General features: G+C 38.9%; 1 protein-coding gene across 2 annotated transcripts; it reads right to left on the minus strand.

The window, feature by feature from the left end:
• Nucleotides 1-747: 747 nt before the first annotated feature.
• LOC113534503 (phosphomannomutase 1) lies at nucleotides 748-17433 on the minus strand. Of its 2 annotated transcripts, XM_026927361.3 has the most exons (9): nucleotides 17294-17433; nucleotides 17007-17173; nucleotides 14317-14434; nucleotides 11884-11960; nucleotides 11077-11168; nucleotides 8579-8678; nucleotides 7974-8049; nucleotides 4841-4956; nucleotides 748-4380 (listed from the first exon to the last, which is right to left on the minus strand). In XM_026927361.3, exons 2-9 carry the CDS (start codon nucleotides 17085-17087, stop codon nucleotides 4258-4260), a joined length of 783 nt encoding a protein of 260 aa, XP_026783162.1. In that variant the 5' UTR covers nucleotides 17088-17173; nucleotides 17294-17433; the 3' UTR covers nucleotides 748-4257. The 2 variants fall into 2 exon arrangements, with proteins under 2 accessions (XP_026783162.1, XP_026783161.1); XM_026927360.3 differs by having other exon boundaries at nucleotides 17007-17350.
• Between the last annotated feature and the right edge of the window lie 5562 nt (nucleotides 17434-22995).

Here is a 22995-nt window from a genome sequence, read left to right on the forward strand (position 1 = left end):
GGCCACAAGTCACTTCACTTCCTGACATTGGCTTCTTATACAACAGTCTGATCAGTCAGACAGTGTTGATTAATTTTCTCTGACAATAGTGAAGCTGCAAATCACAAGTTTTCACAAGGATTTGAATCATATAAAACATTGTTTATGTCCTGGCAGTACTGTATTTGGAAAAGGAAAATGCAGATGATTACTGGCATCAACTGCTGGTCATTTACTTTTTATTTCCCACTTAGGCCACACCTACTCACGTTTCTACTCTGAAGGCCGAGCTAAGCAATGTGGAGGGCGGGAGGGCAGCTCAAGAGATAGCAAATTAATGGGTTTCGTAGATTGTCAGGATGAAAATTTTGATTTATCAAGTAATAATTCATAGACTTGGAGGTATCCTAACTATCAGCAACATGTAAATGACCATCAGTTGGCGCAAGTGATCGTTTCATTTCCCTGTTCATTATGGTACTAACAGTGTGTCCAGGCAGATAACGGAATCGCATACTTGCAATTTGAAATTGATTTTGATTTTATGTATCCAATTTATTTTATTTATTTTGCATTTTGTCAGGTATGTAGCCTAATGTTAGGAAAAGGAAAAGACAAAGTACGCATTGCATTTTCATTTAAATTTTGGCCTTCGTTTTGCAGTTTGGTAAGAAAATGAAAATCCAAAGTCTAATTTGGCTTTTATTTTTCCTGTTAGCATTTCAATTTTAATTATAGCCACGAAATACTGACACGATGAAGACAATGAAATGGCAAAATGATGTTTTTATTTTTGACACTAAAAAAAATTAAAGTACAAATGATGTTTTTTTCATTTTGGGCACACATATCGGGAAAGAAATATCAAATGGAGGTTTTATGCATTTTAATCTTTATTTTATTTGATTTTTGGCACAAAATACCTCCCACAGGCTCTATAGCACCTTCAATTTTCTCTCTCTCACTCTCTCTCTCTCTCATACACACACAGACACACTGTTTACTAAAAAGATTTATTACAACAATGGAGCATTGCAATAATGTTAAAAATTAACATGTACCATGAAAATCAAAACCACTTACCCATATTTATCAAACATCTCAGGGTTGGACTGTTCATCAATTCATTTCTTTTTGTATTGCTCCAAACCCAAACTAATCACAGGTCAGTGGTTTTAGGTGCTTGATAAATATGGACCACTGTCCTTCTCCTCATACATCCTATTATAGGATTGTTAGACTGCTGAGATCAAAGATATCACATAGACACAGAGATGAATTATACTAGAGTACATTATAGAATCATTTCATTTTCAATCCAATATAAACCTAACTTTATGATCATGTCTCTACAGCCATCATACTGCAAAATGTAACCATGCTAATTAACCAGGCATGTCGTGAAAATGAACTGGTCCTAATCACTCAGTTACTCTTTGCAACATGCTGAGATTCAGATTATACTATGAACATCTTTCAGCCAATAAGAAGCAGCACAGGAAAGCACCAAGAAGAAAAAAAAAAGGACACTTCCTTTCTCTACTGTCCGATAATATACATGCAGATTTGCTTTTCTCTTTCACACATCCAACATATACTTGATTATTTCTTTACAGCTTAAATAACAAGATTAAAAAACAAACAAACAAAAATATTCATTTCAAATCAAATTCAAAGCTTGACCACATTCATAAACCAACATAACTATTACAGAAAGTTATCTTTACATCAGTTCCATTATGGGAAATCATACATGGATATGTAGTTTTCTATGTAAAATGCACCTTAAATCAAGTGGACATGATTTCCTTTACCTCATATGTAGTAATAAAGTAATAACATAGCACGCTGTAACTGGAGGTTATACACTTCCATTACTTCCATTACTACACTCGTAGCACCAGTGCAAAATTAAAGAACAAACAAATTTCAGACACCAAAACATATCTTGGTTGGTCAGCTACATTTGAGGTAAGGATAAACAGTATGTACATTTCACTTTTGGCCAGACTGCTCCTTAAAACCCGCCATTAATCAGCAAAAGTGTGTATAGTCAAACCTTATAAAACTAACTTACACAAATGAGTAACAAACTCACATTCGGTCACAGTGCATGTAAATGTGAGCGTGTCAGTATTTCAGTCTAACTGAAATGTATTATTCCCCTCTTCCGTTTACTTCTTTCCTGGGATCATGGATAGATTGATGAATGCTGTCCTTTTATTGGCTTTTACTGTTACAACTCGGTAATTTAAGCCTTTGGTGTTTTATGTAAATTAGACGGATGTGAAGGTAATTTAGGGCGTGTGTTATGAATATGACAGGTAAATAAAAGACTAGTGGGCGGGGCTTGTGTAAATTTATCGTTTGCTCGAATCACTGTTTGTACAGCTGTGTAATGAATCGTACATAGATTTGTTTGTACGTCATTCTCTAGGCTTGTTTCTGTAAATCTTTGATGAATAAGGTCCCCATTGTGTTGCATGCAGTTCATTCCTAACACTAAAATTAGTTTCATTATATTGTAAGACACAGATCTACTGTAGATTAAATTCAATTCATACATTTATTGTACTGTACTTTTATTATATACATATTGGACCAAGCACATATTAGTCATTTTTGTTTATTTTCATATTAGTCCCTTCATTGGCTTTAAGACTCTTATTTTTAAAACAGGGCTGCAGGAAGTCATACCCAGATTATCTTCAAAACAAAATACAGTACAACAAAACAAAACACATAATACATTCTGGTTGGGCTTTACAGTCAGACATGCCATGGTCTGGGCGAACGTTTAACACTTTGGGTCAGTTTTGCAGACAAAAATAAGACTAATCTCAGCCTGAAAGTCACTGTTCACGTGTTTTTACAGTGAGATGAAACTGTTAACGGCCCGTTTAAAGTGCTTTTTTTTAGTGTAGAGCCACACGTCAGCCATCAACGTCTTATCAGTGTTGATTCTGGACCAGTGTAGTTTATTGTCTCAAAATCAGATCCCAGATCAGTACTGAGATGCTTTAACCTAACCGTACACTACACGACTTATTAAACTGTAGCATATTTATGGTTTTGTTGTAAAGAGTCATGATCAGGCAAATATCTGAGTTTTGTCACAATGTAAAGTCCTCAGAATCCCAAATCTCTGGGAAACCAATACAATGCTGTCATCACAGGACATAAATAAAGATGGTGCAAGATGTACAGCCTCTCATTGGACATTTCTGTGCCTTTGAGGAGCTCGTCCACTGTCTCTATGCTTCTCTACACACACAGAGTGTTTATACATTTATTCATTTTCCGTGTTTCTTCTCTGAGCTCAGTCACTGGCCATTTCCTGTGATCAGTCATTCTATCACATTGAAATGTATCTCACACTTCATGACCTGTGTATGTTTTCAGTCCTAAAAAATCCAAAAATATCTTAAGACCTCCTATTAATCTGAAGCGAGATCGGAAGGGTTAACGCAAACATTTTTAAGATGGATTATCCGTGCCCTTGCTTGAAAAGGCTAAAATGTAGGTGCAAATTGTGTACACACTCGGAAAAAACGAGCACTAATCTGAACCCTTCCTTGTCGTTGGGGTGTTAAGATCAACCATACCTTCAGTATGTACGTGCATTTAGTGTACCTGTAGTGCATGTAGTGTTCCTTAAATCTTGTTTAAATATACACTGTATCCATGATTCCAGGTGGCAGATGCGTATTGAAGGTAAAGACAAAAGGACAACTCAAGTGACAACACCCTTCTTCTGAGAGTGTAGTGTACATCCAGCTTTAACAGACTAGCTGCAGATTCTTCATTTACCCAGTAGGGGGCGATATTGTCTATAATTTAGGATCGGGAAAAGGCGAGTGCACGGATGGAGGGTTAAGGTGCAGTAGAAAATACAAGCAGCAAAAAGTTCACAGCACAAGCAATGACAAAATCCTTAGAAACAAAGGTCATAGAGCGCTACACATCTGCGACAACGTTATAAAAAAGAACGTAAACGAGTCCGGTCAGGTTTGATCAGTCAGAAGATGACGGTTAGGACGCTCTGTCGTCTGGCACATTGCACAATTATTAAACAGTCCACTCAGCTACACTTTCATGAGTTAATGAGTTATCAGTAGTACCTGTAGGTGCTTTCACCCAAATCATCAAGAGTCTGTGGTCCAGTTAAACACCACACGGCCCTGTGCTCACTGCAGTACCCAGCCTGAACAGCAGAGGGGGTAGTGACACACGGTCAGGCCATGAGAGAGAAAGAGAGAGTGTGTGTGTGTATGTATATCAAGCTTCATTGGGCGGTGTGTTCAAGAACAGCTCTTGGCAGAGCCTCGCTGTATCCTTAGGAGAGTACACGGTGAACCCGATGGTACGGGGATCCTCGAAGATCTCATAATCGTTCCCACCCTGTGCACAGAGACAGATAAAAAAAAAAAAAAGTGTTACACACTGAGATCTGTGCGTCTCTCTGTCTACGCTAAACCCCCTCTCTGTGTCATGACACAGATACACTAACATGTTTCAGTGCTGAAGTACAAACCAGCCTTCAGTAGTACAACAGGGTCCACATTTCTCTTCCTCCTCCACTTAGCACATCATCACACACCTGATCAGCAGGAATTTGCCAAAACTTTTTTTAATATTTAAATAAAATCACATTGTTCTGAACTGTAAAGCAACCTTAAGTGTGAGAAGTGTGGTGCTAGCGATGCAAATAAATTGAGTTTCATTACCACTGTTAGGGGTCCAAGCACCTATTGCTGGGAACCTTATTGATTTTCACTTAGGATTTTTCTTATGATTATTCTGACTCTCTGAACAAAAGTGATGGGAAGCAAAGACCTTAAGGCGTAGAAACACTACTGACCAGTGAAGTTTCGTTTCCAAAGAAGTAGATGGCGTGGAGTCCCTCTTGCTCCAGAACATCCAGACACAAACGCTTATCCCAGCCCTCAGGGAATATGTCAAAACTGATCAGTCCCCCTGCACGCACACACACACACACACACACACACACACGTTTACTATCACATTCCAATCACAAGAACCACATGCAATAGCAAGGACATTTAAGAGTTAATTAGTTTATGAACTCTCTGCTCTTTCACTCTGGACTTATTGGAGATTGGAGGAACTCACTGTGTGTGTGTATGTGTGTGTGTGTGTGTGTGTGTGTACGTATCTTGGCAGCATCCCATGCATGAAAGAGAACAGCATGAAGCTACTTTTCTCTGTCTTTCTCCACTTTGGCTTCTGTCTCTCATTTTATGTCCTTAATTTAAAAGCAGTGACCTTCTCTTCACCTTCTCACACAGAGAGAGAGAAAGAGAGAGAAAGAGAGAGAGAGAGAAAGAGAAAGAACGAGGTTCCTGTTGCCCCCCCCCCCCTCTCTCTCACACTTCCTCCCTCCTGTTCTGTTGCGTGTACTACGTGACACATTCCTCACTCCATATGGTTGCGCCATTGTGCTAGTTAAAGATGAACTGCATTTTGAAGATAGGATAAACCCTAACGCCTTAACACAAACACACACACACAAACACACACACAGACACAGACACACACACACACACAAACACATACACACACACAGTCTGTGTTAATTGTCTCACATTAAATGCCATGATTGCATCAGCGCTTTAGTGCTGAGCCAGCAGCTGGTAAAGCTTTAGCCAATCAGATCACTCTGCCTCTGCACACGCCCCCAACTAGAGAACAACAAAAGCCAAAAACCACAAAAATGCGTTTGTGTGTATATGTATGTGCGCTCATGCATGAATAAAATGTCTTGTGAAGGCAGTAAAAATATTTAGCTGATCCATTTCACTGATGGATTTCACTGAAACCTGCATATGTTTAACTAATAAAAACACACGCAACACACACACATGGTGAATATCACTGTTTGGTTTAAGGAGCATTTCGTAATCATTCTAAGAGGATTTAATATAAATCCTCACAAAGGTGTGTGTGTGTGTGTGTGTGTGAGAGAGAGAGAGAGAGAATCTTTACTACTGCAGTATCTAAGTGATACTTTACAAGTTATAAGGCATCTGTGACTACAACACACATTTTATAGTATGTGTTTGTGTGTGTGCGTGTTTTTATACCTTGATGTGGACTAAATGATCAGAACAGTTTAATCAAAACAACCAGTAGATTTCTTTGTGGTTGATGAAGTTAAGGTTCATGTTAGGTTTTGGTGTAGACATAGCATGAACTAGCTACAGTAATCATTATGGCAATGAAAGGTCCATGCAAAGCAGGAAAACAACTGTGTGTGTGTGTGTGTGTGTGTGTGTATGTTTTATCTCCACCAGCTACTGAGGGAGTTCAGTGAGGAGCATAACGCTTCACAGATCATTAACTGCCTAAATGCACAGCGAGCAGAAAACCCAGCTGAAAGACAGATGAGTGACGATAAACACTCAGGACACGGTGAGAACTTTAACCCCGGACCTTAAACAGAGTCTAACAAACAATATAATCCTCAAAGCTGAGACAGGTTAAAAAAAAAACAAAAACCAAAAAAAAAACAGAGACTTTAATCTGAGATGTTTTATACCTGGCCATGTAGAGTAGAGGTCAGAGATTTAACCATGAGATAATGTGATAAACGGAATATAACGTTACAGATTTCAGTACATCTTAACCTTCAGTAGTTATTACAACATCTGTCTTTAAACCTGCACCTTGGAAATAACAATTCACAGCACATAACAGTACATCATCACACCTGGTCAGCAGGAATTTGCCAAGAAATTTTAATATTTAAATAAATTTACAGTATTTTGAATTGTAAAGCAACCTTAAGTGTGAGAAGTGTGGTGCTAGCTATGCAAATAAACTGAATTTTATTATCACTGTTACGGGTCCAAGCACCTATTGCTGGGAACCTTATTGATTTTCAGGTTGGGTTTTTCTTATGATTATTCTGACTCTCTGGAAAAGAAAAGTGATGGGAAGCAAAGACCTTAAGGTGTAGAAACACTAACTTTGGCAGATTGGTGGAGTACGGCACAGGCTACTCAGATAAGCAGTGTTGCAGTAGCAGTGTTTGGTTCATATCTCCTGGCCGACGAAATGCTATCATCTACTTTTGAGATAGTTTGTGAATTAGATTTACATTTTGCTCATTTTGTCTGATGCTTACAACTGGGCAGTCTGGCTGAGTTGGGATTCGAACTCACAACCTTCCGGTCATTAGCCCTTAAACACTGAGCCATGCATCACTAGTCCTACATTTTCTTTTCTAGTCATCATAAAACTGCTCACAAAATACTCAGAAGAGTCTGAACATAATAATTACATAATTACTGTGATATAATCTACACCAGTACAACATTAACAGTACTATTTCCAAACCAGTAACAATTTACCAAAGAAGACAATATTTTAATACGTTTCTTTTATTGGAAGTTGTAGTTTTATTATTCTCTTGCTGCAGTAAACTCCAGTAAGTCTGCAGTCAAAGTGATGAGACTGTAATTACTGCTCTGCATTACCACTGAAGCTACAGCCTGTGCTCTGTATTTATGTTACTCAATTCTACAGATATAATTAAAACACTGCTTTCACGAAAAGACTTTACACGGAATGAAGATTTGGAAGTCAGTATCAGGTCCAGAAGTCAAATTCCACCACCAAGAACTGATCACATCCTCTGACAAGATTTCATCATTCTTCATATAAGGAAAGAAAACAGTGTGTTGTAGCAGTAGAAAAGCAGTGATAACACACCACGATAATTAACACACCTCTACGGTATCTCATTTATAGCAGTGCAACTTATAGCAGTGCATTGTGGGATTTAATAAACACACTATAGATTCTCCAAGATGCTCTTGAACAGAAAATACCCACATACACACACACACACATATATATATATATATATATATATATACACACACACAGTATAATATCACGACTGTGAGAGCCCAGCGTGTGTGTGTGTGTGTGTGTGTGTGTGTGTGTTTTGTGGCATGTTGTGCGCTCACCTCGGGTGAACCGGAGCCCTTTCCCTGCAAACTCCTTCTGCAGAGCAGCAACAAACTTCTCCCTTATCTTCTCTTTCTGAAGCGGAGGCAGAATTAGAAGGATATAAATAACTTCATACCACGGCACTCTTTAATTCTCGATTCTGATTGGTCAGAAGGTGTTGATTACCTTATTACCTGATTGTTTTTATAGTAACAACTTACACAGGGATACACTACATTTATTATAATCTAATAATAAATGGATGATGATAAATGTATAATCGTGAATATGATGAAGCATTATGGAAGGAGATAATCATTTAACATGTATGGAAGGAGTCTCCAGTGTCAGCGCTTTGAAACATTAGGTTTTCCTACACGGGAAAGTGTTCAGGACAGAGGAATTTGCAGTTTCTCTGTAACATGATAAGCTAACTTGGCTACTGGTTTACACAATATAATAGCCGAATGTTAGCTAGCTTGCTTTCAAACTTGGTTAATTGGTTCCTCAGTATAATAGTTAGCTTCATGTTCGCTAGCTTTCTAGTGTTTGCATAATCCAAACAGACATTGCAGAAAATCAGGACGTGTATAATGAAACATTTTTCTTCTTTCACGTGTACCTTATCGAATTCTGCAAATTCGATTCGCTCCTCCAGCGTGCAGCTCCGTCCGATAGGCGAGATGTTCAGCATGCCATTACGAAACTCGATGAAGGTGCCTCTGCAGTGAGACAGGAGACAGCAGAGTTTATATCATGTGTCTTTAATTCAGAAAGTAGGGTGTTGTTGCAGGTATAAACGTTTCCATAAACACACTCGCACATGTGACGAGTCTCTGTGGATTTTCTGGCTTACACCGTGATTACTACAGTTAGCATAACAGTTAGTGTGTGTCGTGCTCTGATTTGGAAAATAACAACTCTGCATTTTGAAATTCCACCTGTTAGCATGTTGCGTGACAGAAAAGCTAAAGGAATAAAACTGCTGTAGGACTATAGGAGCTGTTCCTATCAGCTAAACAACAACAAGACGAAATCCACTAATGGAATAAACACCTGTAGATATTATTCATGGTTATATAAACCTGTAATATTCTTCATCTGGATATTTTTATCTAACGCTCTAAGAATTCAACACTGTCACAGTTGAGGCCGTAATGTAGATGCTAATTAAATCCAAGCTAATTATACACTTTAATTTGTACCACAGCGATGCTGAAAGCTCATTCCTGATTGGTCAGAAGGTGTTGATTAATCTTCTATAACAGCAGCTCTGATAGTAGTGCAGCTGCAAATCACAGGTTTATATTAATGTACTCGTTCTAATACGTTAGCGTTTCTATAGTAACAGCTCATTCACATGGTGGACGCTCCACATAAAGGGAGAGTTTACACTTTGTGGTTTCTCAGTAACATGATAAGCTGCGTTTTTTCTTGTCTTAGGAACAATAAAGAGAGAGAGAAAATTAGAGAAGATGGTGAGGGAACGACTGTTTATAGCTGCTATAACGTAAGTGAGAACAGGAGCTAACATGTTTTGCGGAGGTTCCATAACATTAAATGTAACTTTAAATGGATAAAAAGTATGATGATGATTTTTAATAAATAAACTGTAATCACTGGCAAATTGCTGTGTTATAAGAGGAATAAAACACTTCAGGTTGTGCTGTTATAGGAAAGAAATCAACTCTGGGGTGGTAACCGTCATCATGTTTTATTCCTTAATTAATAGAGTCCAAGTTAATTTAATCCGAGTGTTAATTCAAAAGTGTTAGACTTTAGGTCTTTAATCAAAACCACAGATTTTAATGTCACACTGTAAGAGTTCATTTGTTTAAAATTTAATACTGTACTTGTTAAATTCAACAATGTTAAGAGTTCATTTAATGGAAGTTAATGAAACACTGTAACGGCTATAAAAATTAAAGAGAATCTGACATAGCATGCATTAATTTAACACTACAAAACAAAATTATTGTAATAATGTAAGTTAGTTTAAAAACTCTACATGTTATTTACACTGTGTTCGTTCAACACTAACAGGTTACAGAGGCAGTTTAACAGTTTTTTTTTTTTTTGCTGTAAGTTGGATGTTCAATGCTGTAATTCTGAATTTAGCACAGGAGATGATCAGCACGAGGGTGTGTTACAGTGAGGAGACGCTCGAGTTCACGTTCATGTCACTTGTTTGCAGTTCGTACAGTTTGTGCTCCGAGTGTTGCGTCATGTTTAAGAGCAGCCGTCTGCAGAGTAGCGGCTTCAGGAAACCATGAGTATTCATGACACACCCGTTTCCCAGACACAGCTCCTTACAGCCACGGCACGCTGTTGTGAACGTTTCCGACTCGCAAACGAGTCTATTACAGCCAACTCCGCACCATCATCAATATCTGCTGCAATCAGTAGAAGGTTCTCAGAGAGACAAAGTCCCACACTGAGCCTGATACTGTGTTAATGAAGATTAAGGAAGGAATAAATCACGACAGGACATGCTGTTACAGGAAAATAATCAACAACGAGGTGGAGTGATGAAGCAGAGTTCCTGAGACCACCTCGAAGCTGATTATTTTCCAATAACATCACATCCTGAAGTGTTTTATTCCACGAATACCACAGCAATTTGCCGATGGTTGCAATTTTTATTAATTAAAGCACAAGTCATACTTTTTATCCATTTATCGTTACATTTAATGTCGTCAGACAAGTTCCTGTTCTCACTTACGTCATAGCAGCTATAAACACTCGTGCAGCTTGTTATGTTACCGAAAAACTTGTTACAGCTTTACCTCTGATTGTTACAAAACGCTGACACTGGAGACTCCTTCCGTAAACATCTCTTAACCACACTAAAGATTATACTTTTTTTTTTTTTTTAAACCATTCATTACCTATGAATTGCTGCTGCACTACTGTCAGAGCTGCTGTTACAGAGAACTCCTTCTGACCAATCAGCATTAAGAATTCAACAGCGCAGTGGGGTAATAAGGCTAAACCAGACGTGATCATATAGAATAATGATTAGAGGTCATACAGAGACACGCTGAAGGGTTTAGAGTTTAATCTTCAGCTGTTAGTACAGAACATCAGACTGAACGTGAGGAGAGAAAGCACACGTCTCACCGTTTCTTAGGGAGTTTGATCAGACCCATGTATCTGAGACAGAAGTTAATCAGATCCTGCAGCAGCTCTTCACCGAGCTGGTTCTGAATCGCCTGCAAAACACAGACACACACACACACACACACACACACACACACACATCAGTAACAGCACTTGATGTTTCTGAAATGCCATTTTGGTGGGAAAACCCTAATTATTACATTTCAATGCCTTACGCTTTCCACTTTTTTTTAATACTTTCCACATTTTTCTTTATTGAGCTTCATACCACAGCACTGTGGAATTCTGGATTCTGATTGGTCAGAAGGTGTTGATTCGTTTTCTGGAACAGCAGCTCTGACAGTAGTGAGGCTGCACATCACACGTTTATATTAATGCGCTCGTTCTGATACGTTATCATTCCTGTAGTAACAACCTAACTGGATTAAAATAATGAATTCATTTTAGTTTTTGTGAGCGGCCCACATTTCCCATTTCAGCTTTTATTTCTCTCTCTGAAAACAGGAAATCTAGAAAATATCAACCTGGTAGAAAAATAACACAGTTATCACACACACAGACACACATACACACATGCACACACCTTCAGGCCATTAGATTATACAGACAAAAAATACAGGGTGGGTGTGTGTGCGTGCATTGTGTGTGTGTGTGTGTTTTCTGAATCGCCTGCAGTATTTCCAGACAAACACAAATCCACCCCCACACACGTATACACAACTCTAAAAAACAAGGTTAATCACACACACACACACACACACAAATGCACGTGCATGCATATACACACACACACACACACACACACACCTGTTTGGACAGCAGTCGGCCATCTTTGTATTGCACTGTGCCGTTTTCAGCAAACACGTAGTCAAACTTGTGTATAACTGCAGAGAGAGAAAGAGAGATTATTTCTTTCCTTCTTTATTCCTTTACTTTGCTGATTTTTTTCTTAATTTCTTTCTTTTTTTCTTTCATTCTTCCATTCTTATTTGTCTTTCTTTCTTATTTCAGTAATTCTGTTTATCTATCTTTCTCCCTTATCCACTTAATTTTCTTTCTTTCTTTTATGATTTTTGCTTTCTTTTTTGTTTTTCTCTTGTTCATTGTTTTTCTTTCTTATTCCTTTAATTATCCTTTCTTTCGTGTCCAGTGTGATTCAGAGAAAGCAACAGTTAGCATTGCGTATATTTTTCCACTCTTTGAATTAAATATATGGTTTTTCAGTTTAAAAAGGAAGCAGGTGGTGTGTGATTAGGAGTTTTTTTCTTACACTGCACAACACTGGCTTTTAAGTCTATTTAAATGTCATTGTAAATGATGTATTACTGATTAATGATGAACAATAAGGGCTGTAGATTATATGTTCAGTGCACATGTATGAGTGTTCTGCTAACTGAGACTACGCTCTCACTCTCTGAGTAACAGACTCCACTCTCCACTGAAGCCTAATTAACACCAGGAGACTTTCTCCCAGATTAACTCACACAACAGACTCTCTCTGTTCTCATGGTCCCTCACCACACGCTGGACTCCATGCGTCTTCAGACTGAAGAGTAAACAGCAGCTCCCCCCTGACAGGAACTCACCGCGGTAGTAAGAGTCAAGTTTCGAGGCATTTAAAGCATGTGATCTGTGTGTGATGCCGAGCGCTGGACTATAAACAGACCTGTAAGATCAGTAGCGTATCCCGTTAGCAGGCTAGTGATGTGGCTGAACATGATCTGCCACATGATCATCGTCACACCACGCGGACTCAGCACGATACAGAACGACAAACTATTTCTAAAATTTACATTTTTCTGAAAATCTGGAAGCCTGTGAAACAAAGAGATCCGCGGCACTAGAGCTGTTTTACGCTTTGTGTATCAGGATTATATCCGCATAGGGTATTATTATTATTCCCATGAAAAGTGTCCTGGGTTCTTTGTATATTTAAGGGTTCTTAGCTTCATATAAGGGTTCTAGCTGGAAACCTTTCTGATAAAAAAAACACTGTTGAGGGTTCTACATAGACTCTTTTAAGGGTTCTTTTAAAGGGACAAGTGAAGAACCATTAAGGGTTTCAGATGTGATCCACTGAGTGTAGGTATTAATGCACACGAGATACAGACTTCAACTATAATAATAATAATAATAATAATAATAATAATAATAATAATAATAAATTATAGGGACTGAGATGAAGAGAAGGACGCCATAAAAGTGTGTGTGTGTAAGGACACCATGTCAGGGGCCTTTACCCTTAAGTAGAGAAAATAAAATCTTCAGTAAATTAATATTCACATTTTTTCCGTCGCAGTTTTATTTGATTTATTTGACTAATTTTACTACTAATAAAAGCAGATTATATCCACCAAGACTGACGAAGATGATGTTATCATCATCCTCATCTTGCTTGCTCATGAGGGATAAATTTATACATTTAAAATTTTTATCCTGAATTTATATATTTCTGAAAAGCTGCTTCGTGACAAGGTCCATTGTTAATAACACTATACAAATAAAAATGAATTGAATTATCATGAAAAAAACAGGCAAGGTAAAATAACAATAATTATTATTATTATTATTATTATTATTATTATTGCCGTTGGTTCACACTGATTCCCAGAACACACAAACGCACCATCACAGCCGCATGCTCTCTTATCGTCTCTTTGCAGGATTACGTTGCGGTTGGTGAAGTAGCCTAATAGCTCGGAAATGTCTTGGAGGGACGTTGCATTGTGAAGTGATCATGCTGCTGTGTCCTAGTCTCTGTAAAATCTACACCATCCACGAGGGAAATCTCTGAAGGATCCCAAAATAACGCCATCCAGAGCGTCATTTTTTTTAAGATACAGCCTCAGCGCTCTCCTGTCCCTCACACTAGCTGTATGTAATCAAGAACAAGTATGACCAGCTGATAATAAACACACGTGACTGTCGCTAAATACTCTGTAGCCTAGCTAGTGTTAGCAATCTATCATCAGATAAGTAGAAAAAGGTTGCCAGAGTGCAATGTAAAAAATGTCAGTAATGAAGACAGACTCATGGCTATGTTTATCGGTGAAGTCAAACTCGCCGTTTGTCATTAAGAACCATTTAAAATGTCTTCTCTCTCAAATGTGACTCAGGATTCAGCTTTGATTTATTGTGTTAAATGTCTGTTGCAGTAAAGACACAGAAAAGAGAGAGGGATTAGACATAAGAGATAAGTGAAGAGAGTGAATAAAGTGATAGACCAGCGATGTTTCTCACCGTCGTCTCCTTCTCCGAGCTGCTCTGCGATTTTGGAGTAGTCAGACCCGCCCACTACTCCGATCTTCACTTTAGCACGCAGCGACTGAAAAAATGCATCCAGTTGAGGGTCGATCTTCTGCAGGTGCGCAAACACACACACACACACACACACATATATTAACTCTTCTGCGTCAGTATGAACGCAATCAGTGAGTTTTAAGTCATCTGAACTGTGTTAATGTGGTTATACCAGCAGTCAGTACATGAAAACTGATTTTGGGAGATGGCCGTGTGTGTGTGTGTGTGTGTGTGTGTGTGTGTGTGTGTGTGTGTGTGTGTGTGAATGGAGAGACCACATTTCCTGGCAGTTCATTCACTTTAGTTAAAAAAAAAAAAAAAGAAAACAGTGATGTAACACCAGCCAAACCAATCTCTCTTCTCCCCTCAGCCTCCTTCTCTCTCTCTCTCTCTCTCTATCTATCTCTCACTCTATCTCTCTCTCTCTCCAGCCCCGGAGAGGCGGAAAATTCTGCAACAAATATGCACCAGGGACGTTGTCACGATAACATAAATAACTTGTCTATTGTCCTATTGTAACTAACTTACAATACAAACAATACCAAAATGTACCTAACTTACAATACTAACTCAGATACAAACTGATTTAAACTTAGGGCTGAGCGATAAGACAAAAATGATACTTTTCTTCAATCTCTCCTGATATTTCTGTTTGCTAAAACAGCGGTTTTATTTTGACTCATATGAATGGCAGTGATTCATCCAAACACACAGAGATATTAATCTGGTGACTGCTCAGGTGATTATGCACAGCCCACAACAACATATTTATCTAGTGATCATGTCAGAAATCTCATCGGCATATTGCATATCCGTTCGCTATTTCAATATCAAAGGTCTATGATATTGCGATAACAACTCACTAATGATAGACTGTGAAACAATTACTATGAATTGTGTTTGGCGAGTAGCAGAAATAGTGCAGCAGGTCACCACACCCAGACAACATCAACACACCATCAACACAACGCTCGTCAGGAACACCTCCAACATGCTGTACAGTAACGAACTTTAAAGAACGTGTGTGACTGCTGTATGTAGCACTGAGTGTTAATGTGAGTACTGAGTACACCAGAGCAGTTCACACAGGAGGAAGAGTCAAACGTTTTACGATTGCGTCTATAAGATCAACACAAAACAACCAAATAAAACCAGTTCACTATTACGTTCACTGTATTGCTTTAAGGTAGGGGTTATAATACTCTATGTAGTCTCTGTGTTGCTTTAAGGGGTTATAACACTACTTTAGTCTCTATACTGCATGAAATAACAGGGTTATAACACTCTATGTAGTTGGATATTACAACTTTCAATGCAGGCTGAATCCCAAATGACTTCCTACTCCCTATATAAGCTTACTATATTATATAGAATAAGGGGTTATAACATCTTATGTAGTGTGACTCTGTCTGTAAATGTAGACCAAATCCCAAGTGACTCCATGCTCCCTATATATATATATATATATATAAGTTCACTATACTGAAATAAGAGGTTATAACATTCTAGGCTGAATCCCATATAACTTCCTGCTGCCTGTCTTGCATGAAATAAGGGGTTATAATGCTCTAAGTAGTGTGACATAGTCTTTAAATGTAGACTGAATCCCAAGCAACTTCCTACTTCCTATACAAGTTCATTATATTGCATGACATAAGGGGTTATAACACTCTATGTACTGGAGTCTTTAAATGTGGGCACAAATTACTTCCCGCTCCATACATAAGCTCATTATAACACTCTATGTAATCACTATATTGCAGGAAATTAGGGGTTACAACATTCTAACATGACTCCCTGCACCCTATATTGCTTGGAATAAAGGGCTAGAACACTGTAGTCACTATATTGCATAGAATAAGGGGTTATAACACTATGTAGTCACTACATTGCATAGAATAAGGGGTTATAACACTATTTAGTCACTATATTGCAGAGAACAAGGGGTTATAACACAATGTAGTCACTATATTGCATAGAATAAGGGGTTATAACACTATATAGTCACTATATTGCATGGAATAAGAGGTTATAACACTATGTAGACACTATATTGCATATACTACATTGCTCTTTAGTGTAACAAAGTCCTTTAGATGTAGGCTGAATCCCAGATGACTCCCTGCTCCCTATATTCCTAAATCACTTCCAGCTCCCTATATAAACTCTCTATGCTGCATGAAATAAGGCTTATAACACTGAACACTGTGTAGTGGGACTTGCACCAGCACTGACACAGCCTCGAGGCAGTCAGGGAGTATGAATGGGTTTGACCTTTCACCCAGAAGATAAAAAAAGCCTGATTATCCTCCATCAGGCTGATTCTCTGCACCATCAGACAGGTTGGGGTGGTTTTGTGGGCAGTACAGACACACAGGTTTGGAAATACTGGTTTTACATATAGATGCATATATTGTAAACACCAGGGGGGGAAAAAATCAGAAGCGAAAGTAAATATTATGTGCATAATGTATATATGTATATGTATATATATATATATGTGTGTGTTTAAATCCCACATGCATGAGCAGCAGTGCACTCTGCATTCTGCACCCTGTGCACTAACCCACAGCAGACCTGTATGTACAGAGAGTTAGAATTAAAATCAGATGAAGCTTCATGTGTGTTACCTCTCTCGGTGCAGTCAGTGTTCCATCCACATCAAACAAACACAACACATTTCTGTCTGCAGGCAAATTCCTCCTCTCCATTTCGCTATTTCCGGGAATTAAAGCAATAAAACGCACCAATTAAGCAAATAATGAGGCAAGTCACTGACTCAGAGTCACACGTCTTTCTGCAAATCCAAAGATATAACAAAAGGCAAAAAAAAAAAAAATAATGAGTGCAAATGGTTTAAAATAGATTTCAAATAGATTGTTATTATTATTCGTCCAGAGGAGGAGAGAACCCGCACCGCAGATGCCTGCTCTCCGGATGCGTGTCCACGCTTGCGTTTCTGTGTTGTTTTTTTTTTTTTTTAAACGCCTGGGTCCTTTGCCAGCCAATAAGAACGCGAAGAACGGGTCACGTGGGAAAGGGGGCGTTAACGTGTGTTGAAATTCCAAAACCTTGAGTGACGTCAAAGCGTCGTCTTGGCTGTGGCTGAGATCAATGCATGCGAGTACACTGTGGAGAGATCACTCACTTCTTGTTTATATATACACAGAGATAGAGAGATAGAGATAGAGAGAGAGAGAGAGAGAGAGAGAGATATTGCAAGAGAGACTGCAAATGTATATATATAAATACCAAGGATATTGCACAAGTACATATACAATGTATGTAGCATATGTACATACACACAGATCTATTTTATTGTTTCTATTATTTCTGCTATTTCTATTGTATAGGTATTTATAGACATTTTTCTTTTCTTTGACGTTATTCCTCCTCCTTGTGCTGCTGTGTCAACTTAAATTTCAATGAAGGTACATTGTATTTTACACACACACACACACACACACACACACACACATATATATATGTATATACAGTACTGTGCAAAAGTCTTAGCACATGCAGAGAAATGCTGTAGAGTAAAGATGCCTTCAAAAATGATGAAACTAAATGTTTTGCAAAGAAATGCTGTAGAGCAAAGAAGCCTTCAAAAATACTATAAAGAGCAGTAAACAGTAATAAATGAAACAAAGTCAATATTTGGTGTGACAATCCTTCGCTTTAAAAATAAAACACTAGTCTCAGGTACAGTGTGTGCAGTTTTATAAGGAAATGAGCTGGAAGTGTTACTGAGCATCTTGCAGAAGCAGCCACAGTTCTTCTGGAGACTTTGACTGTCGACTCGCTTCTTATTTCTGCAGGAAATTCCAGCAGCCTTCATTATGTTTTTCTTTTGTCTGAAAAGTGTCTCTTATGTAATCTGCTGCTTTCTTTACTGACATTTCATTTTGTGCTGGAAAATGCAGAAGTCATAAAATACAAATCTATAACAAAGTTTGTACTAAAAAAAAATAGGCTGCCTAAGACTTTTGCACAGCACTGTGTGTATGTATATGTATATATAGTATGAAATATACACATCACATATAATGTCTTATAATGTCTTCATAATGCCACAGTATACTGTGTGGAGGAGGAATATATTACTATACACTTATATCACGGCCCTGTTCTCGATTCTGATTGGTCAGAGGGTGTTGATTCATTTTCAGTAACAGCAGCTCTGGCAGTAGATCTGCGTGTAATTCAAATCACAGGTTTACATTAATGCGCTGGTTCTAATACGTCATCGTTTCTATGGTAACAGCAGCTCATTCAGGGACTAATCTAAGGCTAATGATTAAAAATCTGATTTAAAATGTGTTCTTGTTTAACAAAGACACTCACCGTCTACTGTCTTAGGAACACTTGTGCACCTGCTCATTATGAAATCATGCAGAGACAGGTCAAGAGCTTCAGTTAATGTTTACACCAAACATCAGAATGGGGAGAAAATTTGATCTCACTGACCTTCCTTGGGTGTGGTTGTTGGAACCAGATGGGCTGGTTTCAGAAACTGCAAATTTCTTGGTATTTTCCCACACAACAGTTTCTAGAGTTTGCACAGAATCGTGCATTAAACAAAAACATCCATTGAGCTGCAGTCTGGCCGTTCTCTTGTTGATGAGAGAGGTCACAGGAGAGGTCACGTGTCAGGATGGCTAGACCCATCTGAGGGAACAGGAAGGCTATGGTGACACAAATAACCACTCTTTACATCCGTGGTGAGCTGAAAAGCATGTCAGAACACACAACATGCTAAACGCATGGGCTACAACAGCAGAAGACCACATCAGGTTCCACTCCTTTCAGCACAGAACAGGAATCTGAGGCAACAGTGGGCACAGACTCACCCAAACTGGACAGATCAAGATTGGGAAAAAAAAATCACATGGTCTTTTTTTGTAGAGGACGAGTAAAAATACCCAAATTCTTTACTTAAGTCAACATTCAATTAATGATCTAAATAAATCCTCTGTTAAAAGTTGAGGTCTTCAGCTTCAAGGTCTCAATTTAATTGAAAGCAGAAATGTATAAACTCTTAAATTTATTTAAATTATTAAAATTAAAGTACAATAAAGATCCACACTGCTTTTAGTTACTGGTGGTAAATTAGTGATTCTTTCACCAAGGAACAAAAGAATGTGAGAAAACATCAGCTAAAGCTAACAAACAACAGCTTTATAAAAAAATCTCTCAAATGTTAACTCGCATGATAACAACTCTGACCATGCAAACTTGCTGAGCGCTAGTAGCTAGCTGTCACAATACAAACAGCCAGATTACATATTGCGTCTCATTCTCACTGTTACTTCTGTTAATGTTTAGATTTGGTAGGAATTTAGATCGACTCCTTGAAGCCATCTGATGACTTTCCAAATGAATCAATATAGAGAAATGTAGTGGCGTTTAAAAATGTAATGAGTAGGAAGTAGAGCTTTTCATTTGAAATGTATTGAGTAAAAGTCGAAAGTATTAGGAGAAAGAAAAACTCAAATAAACTTACTTAAAAGGTACTTAAAAAGCAGACTTAAGTGCAGGAACAAAGTCGTTGTACACAAAATATGTGTAAACGCTGTTGCACATAGTTACAGATCTACTGATCGTCCAGGGACAGGAAGTGAACGATGGTGCAGCCTGTTTGTGGTGTTGGTGGTGCAGCCTGTTTGTGGCGTTGGTGGTGCAGCCTGTTTGTGGCGTTGGTGGTGTAGCCTGTTTGTGGCGTTGGTGGTGTAGTCTGTTTGTGGTGTTGGTGTTGTAGCCTGTTTGTGGTGTTGGTGGTGTAACCTGTTTATGGTGTTGGTGGTGCAGCCTGTTTATGGTGTTGGTGGTGCAGCCTGTTTGTGGTGTTGGTGGTGTAGCCTGTTTATAGTGTTGGTGGTGTAGCCTGTTTGTGGCGTTGGTGGTGTAGCCTGTTTGTGGCGTTGGTGGTGTAGCCTGTTTGTGGCGTTGGTGGTGTAGTCTGTTTGTGGCGTTGGTGGTGTAGCCTGTTTGTGGTGTTGGTGGTGTAGCCTGTTTGTGGTGTTGGTGTTGTAGCCTGTTTGTGGTGTTGGTGGTGTAACCTGTTTATGGTGTTGGTGGTGCAGCCTGTTTGTGGTGTTGGTGGTGCAGCCTGTTTGTGGTGTTGGTGGTGTAACCTGTTTGTGGTGTTGGTGGTGTAACCTGTTTATGGTGTTGGTGGTGCAGCCTGTTTGTGGTGTTGGTGGTGTAACCTGTTTGTGGTGTTGGTGGTGTAACCTGTTTATAGTGTTGGTGGTGCAGCCTGTTTATGGTGTTGGTGGTGCAGCCTGTTTATGGTGTTGGTGGTGTAACCTGTTTATGGTGTTGGTGGTGTAACCTGTTTGTGGTGTTGGTGGTGTAGCCTGTTTGTGGTGTTGGTGGTGTAGCCTGTTTGTGGTGTTGGTGGTGCAGCCTGTTTATAGTGTTGGTGGTGCAGCCTGTTTGTGGCGTTGGCGGTGTAGCCTGTTTGTGGCGTTGGTGGTGTAACCTGTTTGTGGCGTTGGTGGTGCAGCCTGTTTGTGGCGTTGGTGGTGTAACCTGTTTGTGGCGTTGGTGGTGTAACCTGTTTGTGGCGTTGGTGGTGTAACCTGTTTGTGGTGTTGGTGTTGTAGCCTGTTTATGGTGTTGGTGGTGTAACCTGTTTGTGGTGTTGGTGGTGTAGCCTGTTTGTGGTGTTTGTGGTGTTGGTGGTGTAGCCTGTTTGTGGTGTTGGTGGTGTAGCCTGTTTGTGGTGTTGGTGGTGTAACCTGTTTGTGGTGTTGGTGGTGCAGCCTGTTTGTGGTGTTGGTGGTGTAGCCTGTTTGTGGTGTTGGTGGTGTAACCTGTTTGTGGTGTTGGTGGTGTAGCCTGTTTGTGGCGTTGGTGGTGTAGCCTGTTTGTGGCGTTGGTGGTGCAGCCTGTTTGTGGCGTTGGTGGTGTAACCTGTTTGTGGTGTTGGTGGTGTAGCCTGTTTGTGGTGTTGGTGGTGTAGCCTGTTTGTGGCGTTGGTGGTGTAACCTGTTTGTGGCGTTGGTGGTGCAGCCTGTTTGTGGTGTTGGTGGTGTAACCTGTTTGTGGTGTTGGTGGTGTAGCCTGTTTGTGGTGTTGGTGGTGTAGCCTGTTTGTGGTGTTGGTGGTGTAGCCTGTTTGTGGTGTTGGTGTTGTAGCCTGTTTGTGGTGTTGGTAGTGTAGACTGCTTAACGGTTTGAAACCTACATTTACATGAAGCACGGGATTGTAGGTATGAGCTAAGTGCCCTAGTTAGAACACAACTGGAATACAGCCAGTTTCATGAGTGAGTGTAAATGGGTTTGACCTTTCACCTGGAACACAACAAACCCTTTACACCAGCTACAAACAATCTGACTCATAAGGAATGCTGGGTAATATCAGACTATCACATAATCACATTATTATCTCGGGTTACATAATATGTTTACAAAAATCGAACACTTGTGATTTACTTATTGTATGAATTACATGATGACTTTTTTTTTTTTGTTTGTACACAAATAAACCTTATTAGTGTGTATTTTACTGCACAATAGCTAACCTGGTTATTCTATATGATCATATGTGACTTTTTAATTCTTGCTGTAGATCTAATAATCCCAGTTAACTGTTATTATACCTCAGTGCTGTTGAATTCTCCATTCTGATTGGTCAGAAGGTGATTAATTTTCTATAACAGCAGCTCTGACAGTAGTTTCCATAGACAGCGAGGTTTATATGAATGTGTTTGTTCTAAGACGTTATCATTTCTATGGTGAGATGTTACACACGTTCTACATAAACAGATGTGTAATCGTTAATGTGATGATGTTTTCTGTAAGGAGGTGTTTTTTTTAACAGTTATGGAAGGAGTCTCCAGTGTCAGATCTTTGTAAGAGTCAGAGGAAAAGCTGTAACCTTCAGGACAGAAGACAGCAGTAATGTAACAGTCAGAGGAAAAGCTGAGAAAAAGAGAAGATGGTGAGGGAACGACTGTTTATAGCTGCTAGAACGTAAGTGAGAAAAGGAACTAACTTGTTTTGTGGATGTTCTACAACATTTTATGTAAATTTAAATGGATAAAAAAATACAATGTGCAGTATTACTGTGGTATAAGAGGAATAAAACACTTCAGGACATGCTGTTTTGGGAAAATTCATACACTTTGTAAGAAATTCCACTCCTTGGTAGGTGTTAGAACAAGCTCATCCCCCTAAAAAAGGCTTAATTACCATAAGGAGAACTCATCTCAGTCTCAGCAATATGTAGATAATATCAGCTGAAGGGACATTCCATCAGTTGTAGCATGGGAGCGGCAGTGAGACATCAGGAGCCTTCCCTGAACAAAGGGATACCTGACTGTGATTATCACTCAGAAAGACATCTGTCTAGACAATCGTGTCACCCCACCATTTGGGTGGTCACATCTGTAACGACATCAATAATGTGAGAATGAAAAGGATCATTTCAAGTGTTATCCTTAATTTACATTTAGACTTCATTTACATTACGGGCGGGAAAAACTGGTTTGAAAAACATGATGACTTTTTTTTACACAAGTAAATCTTCTTAATGTGTATTTTACTGCGGAATAGCTAACTCGGTTATTCTATATCATCATATGTGTCTTTTTAATTCTTGCTGTAGATC

This window comes from Pangasianodon hypophthalmus, chromosome 29 (genome assembly GCF_027358585.1).
Source record: "Pangasianodon hypophthalmus isolate fPanHyp1 chromosome 29, fPanHyp1.pri, whole genome shotgun sequence".
Taxonomy (NCBI): Eukaryota; Metazoa; Chordata; class Actinopteri; order Siluriformes; family Pangasiidae; genus Pangasianodon; species Pangasianodon hypophthalmus.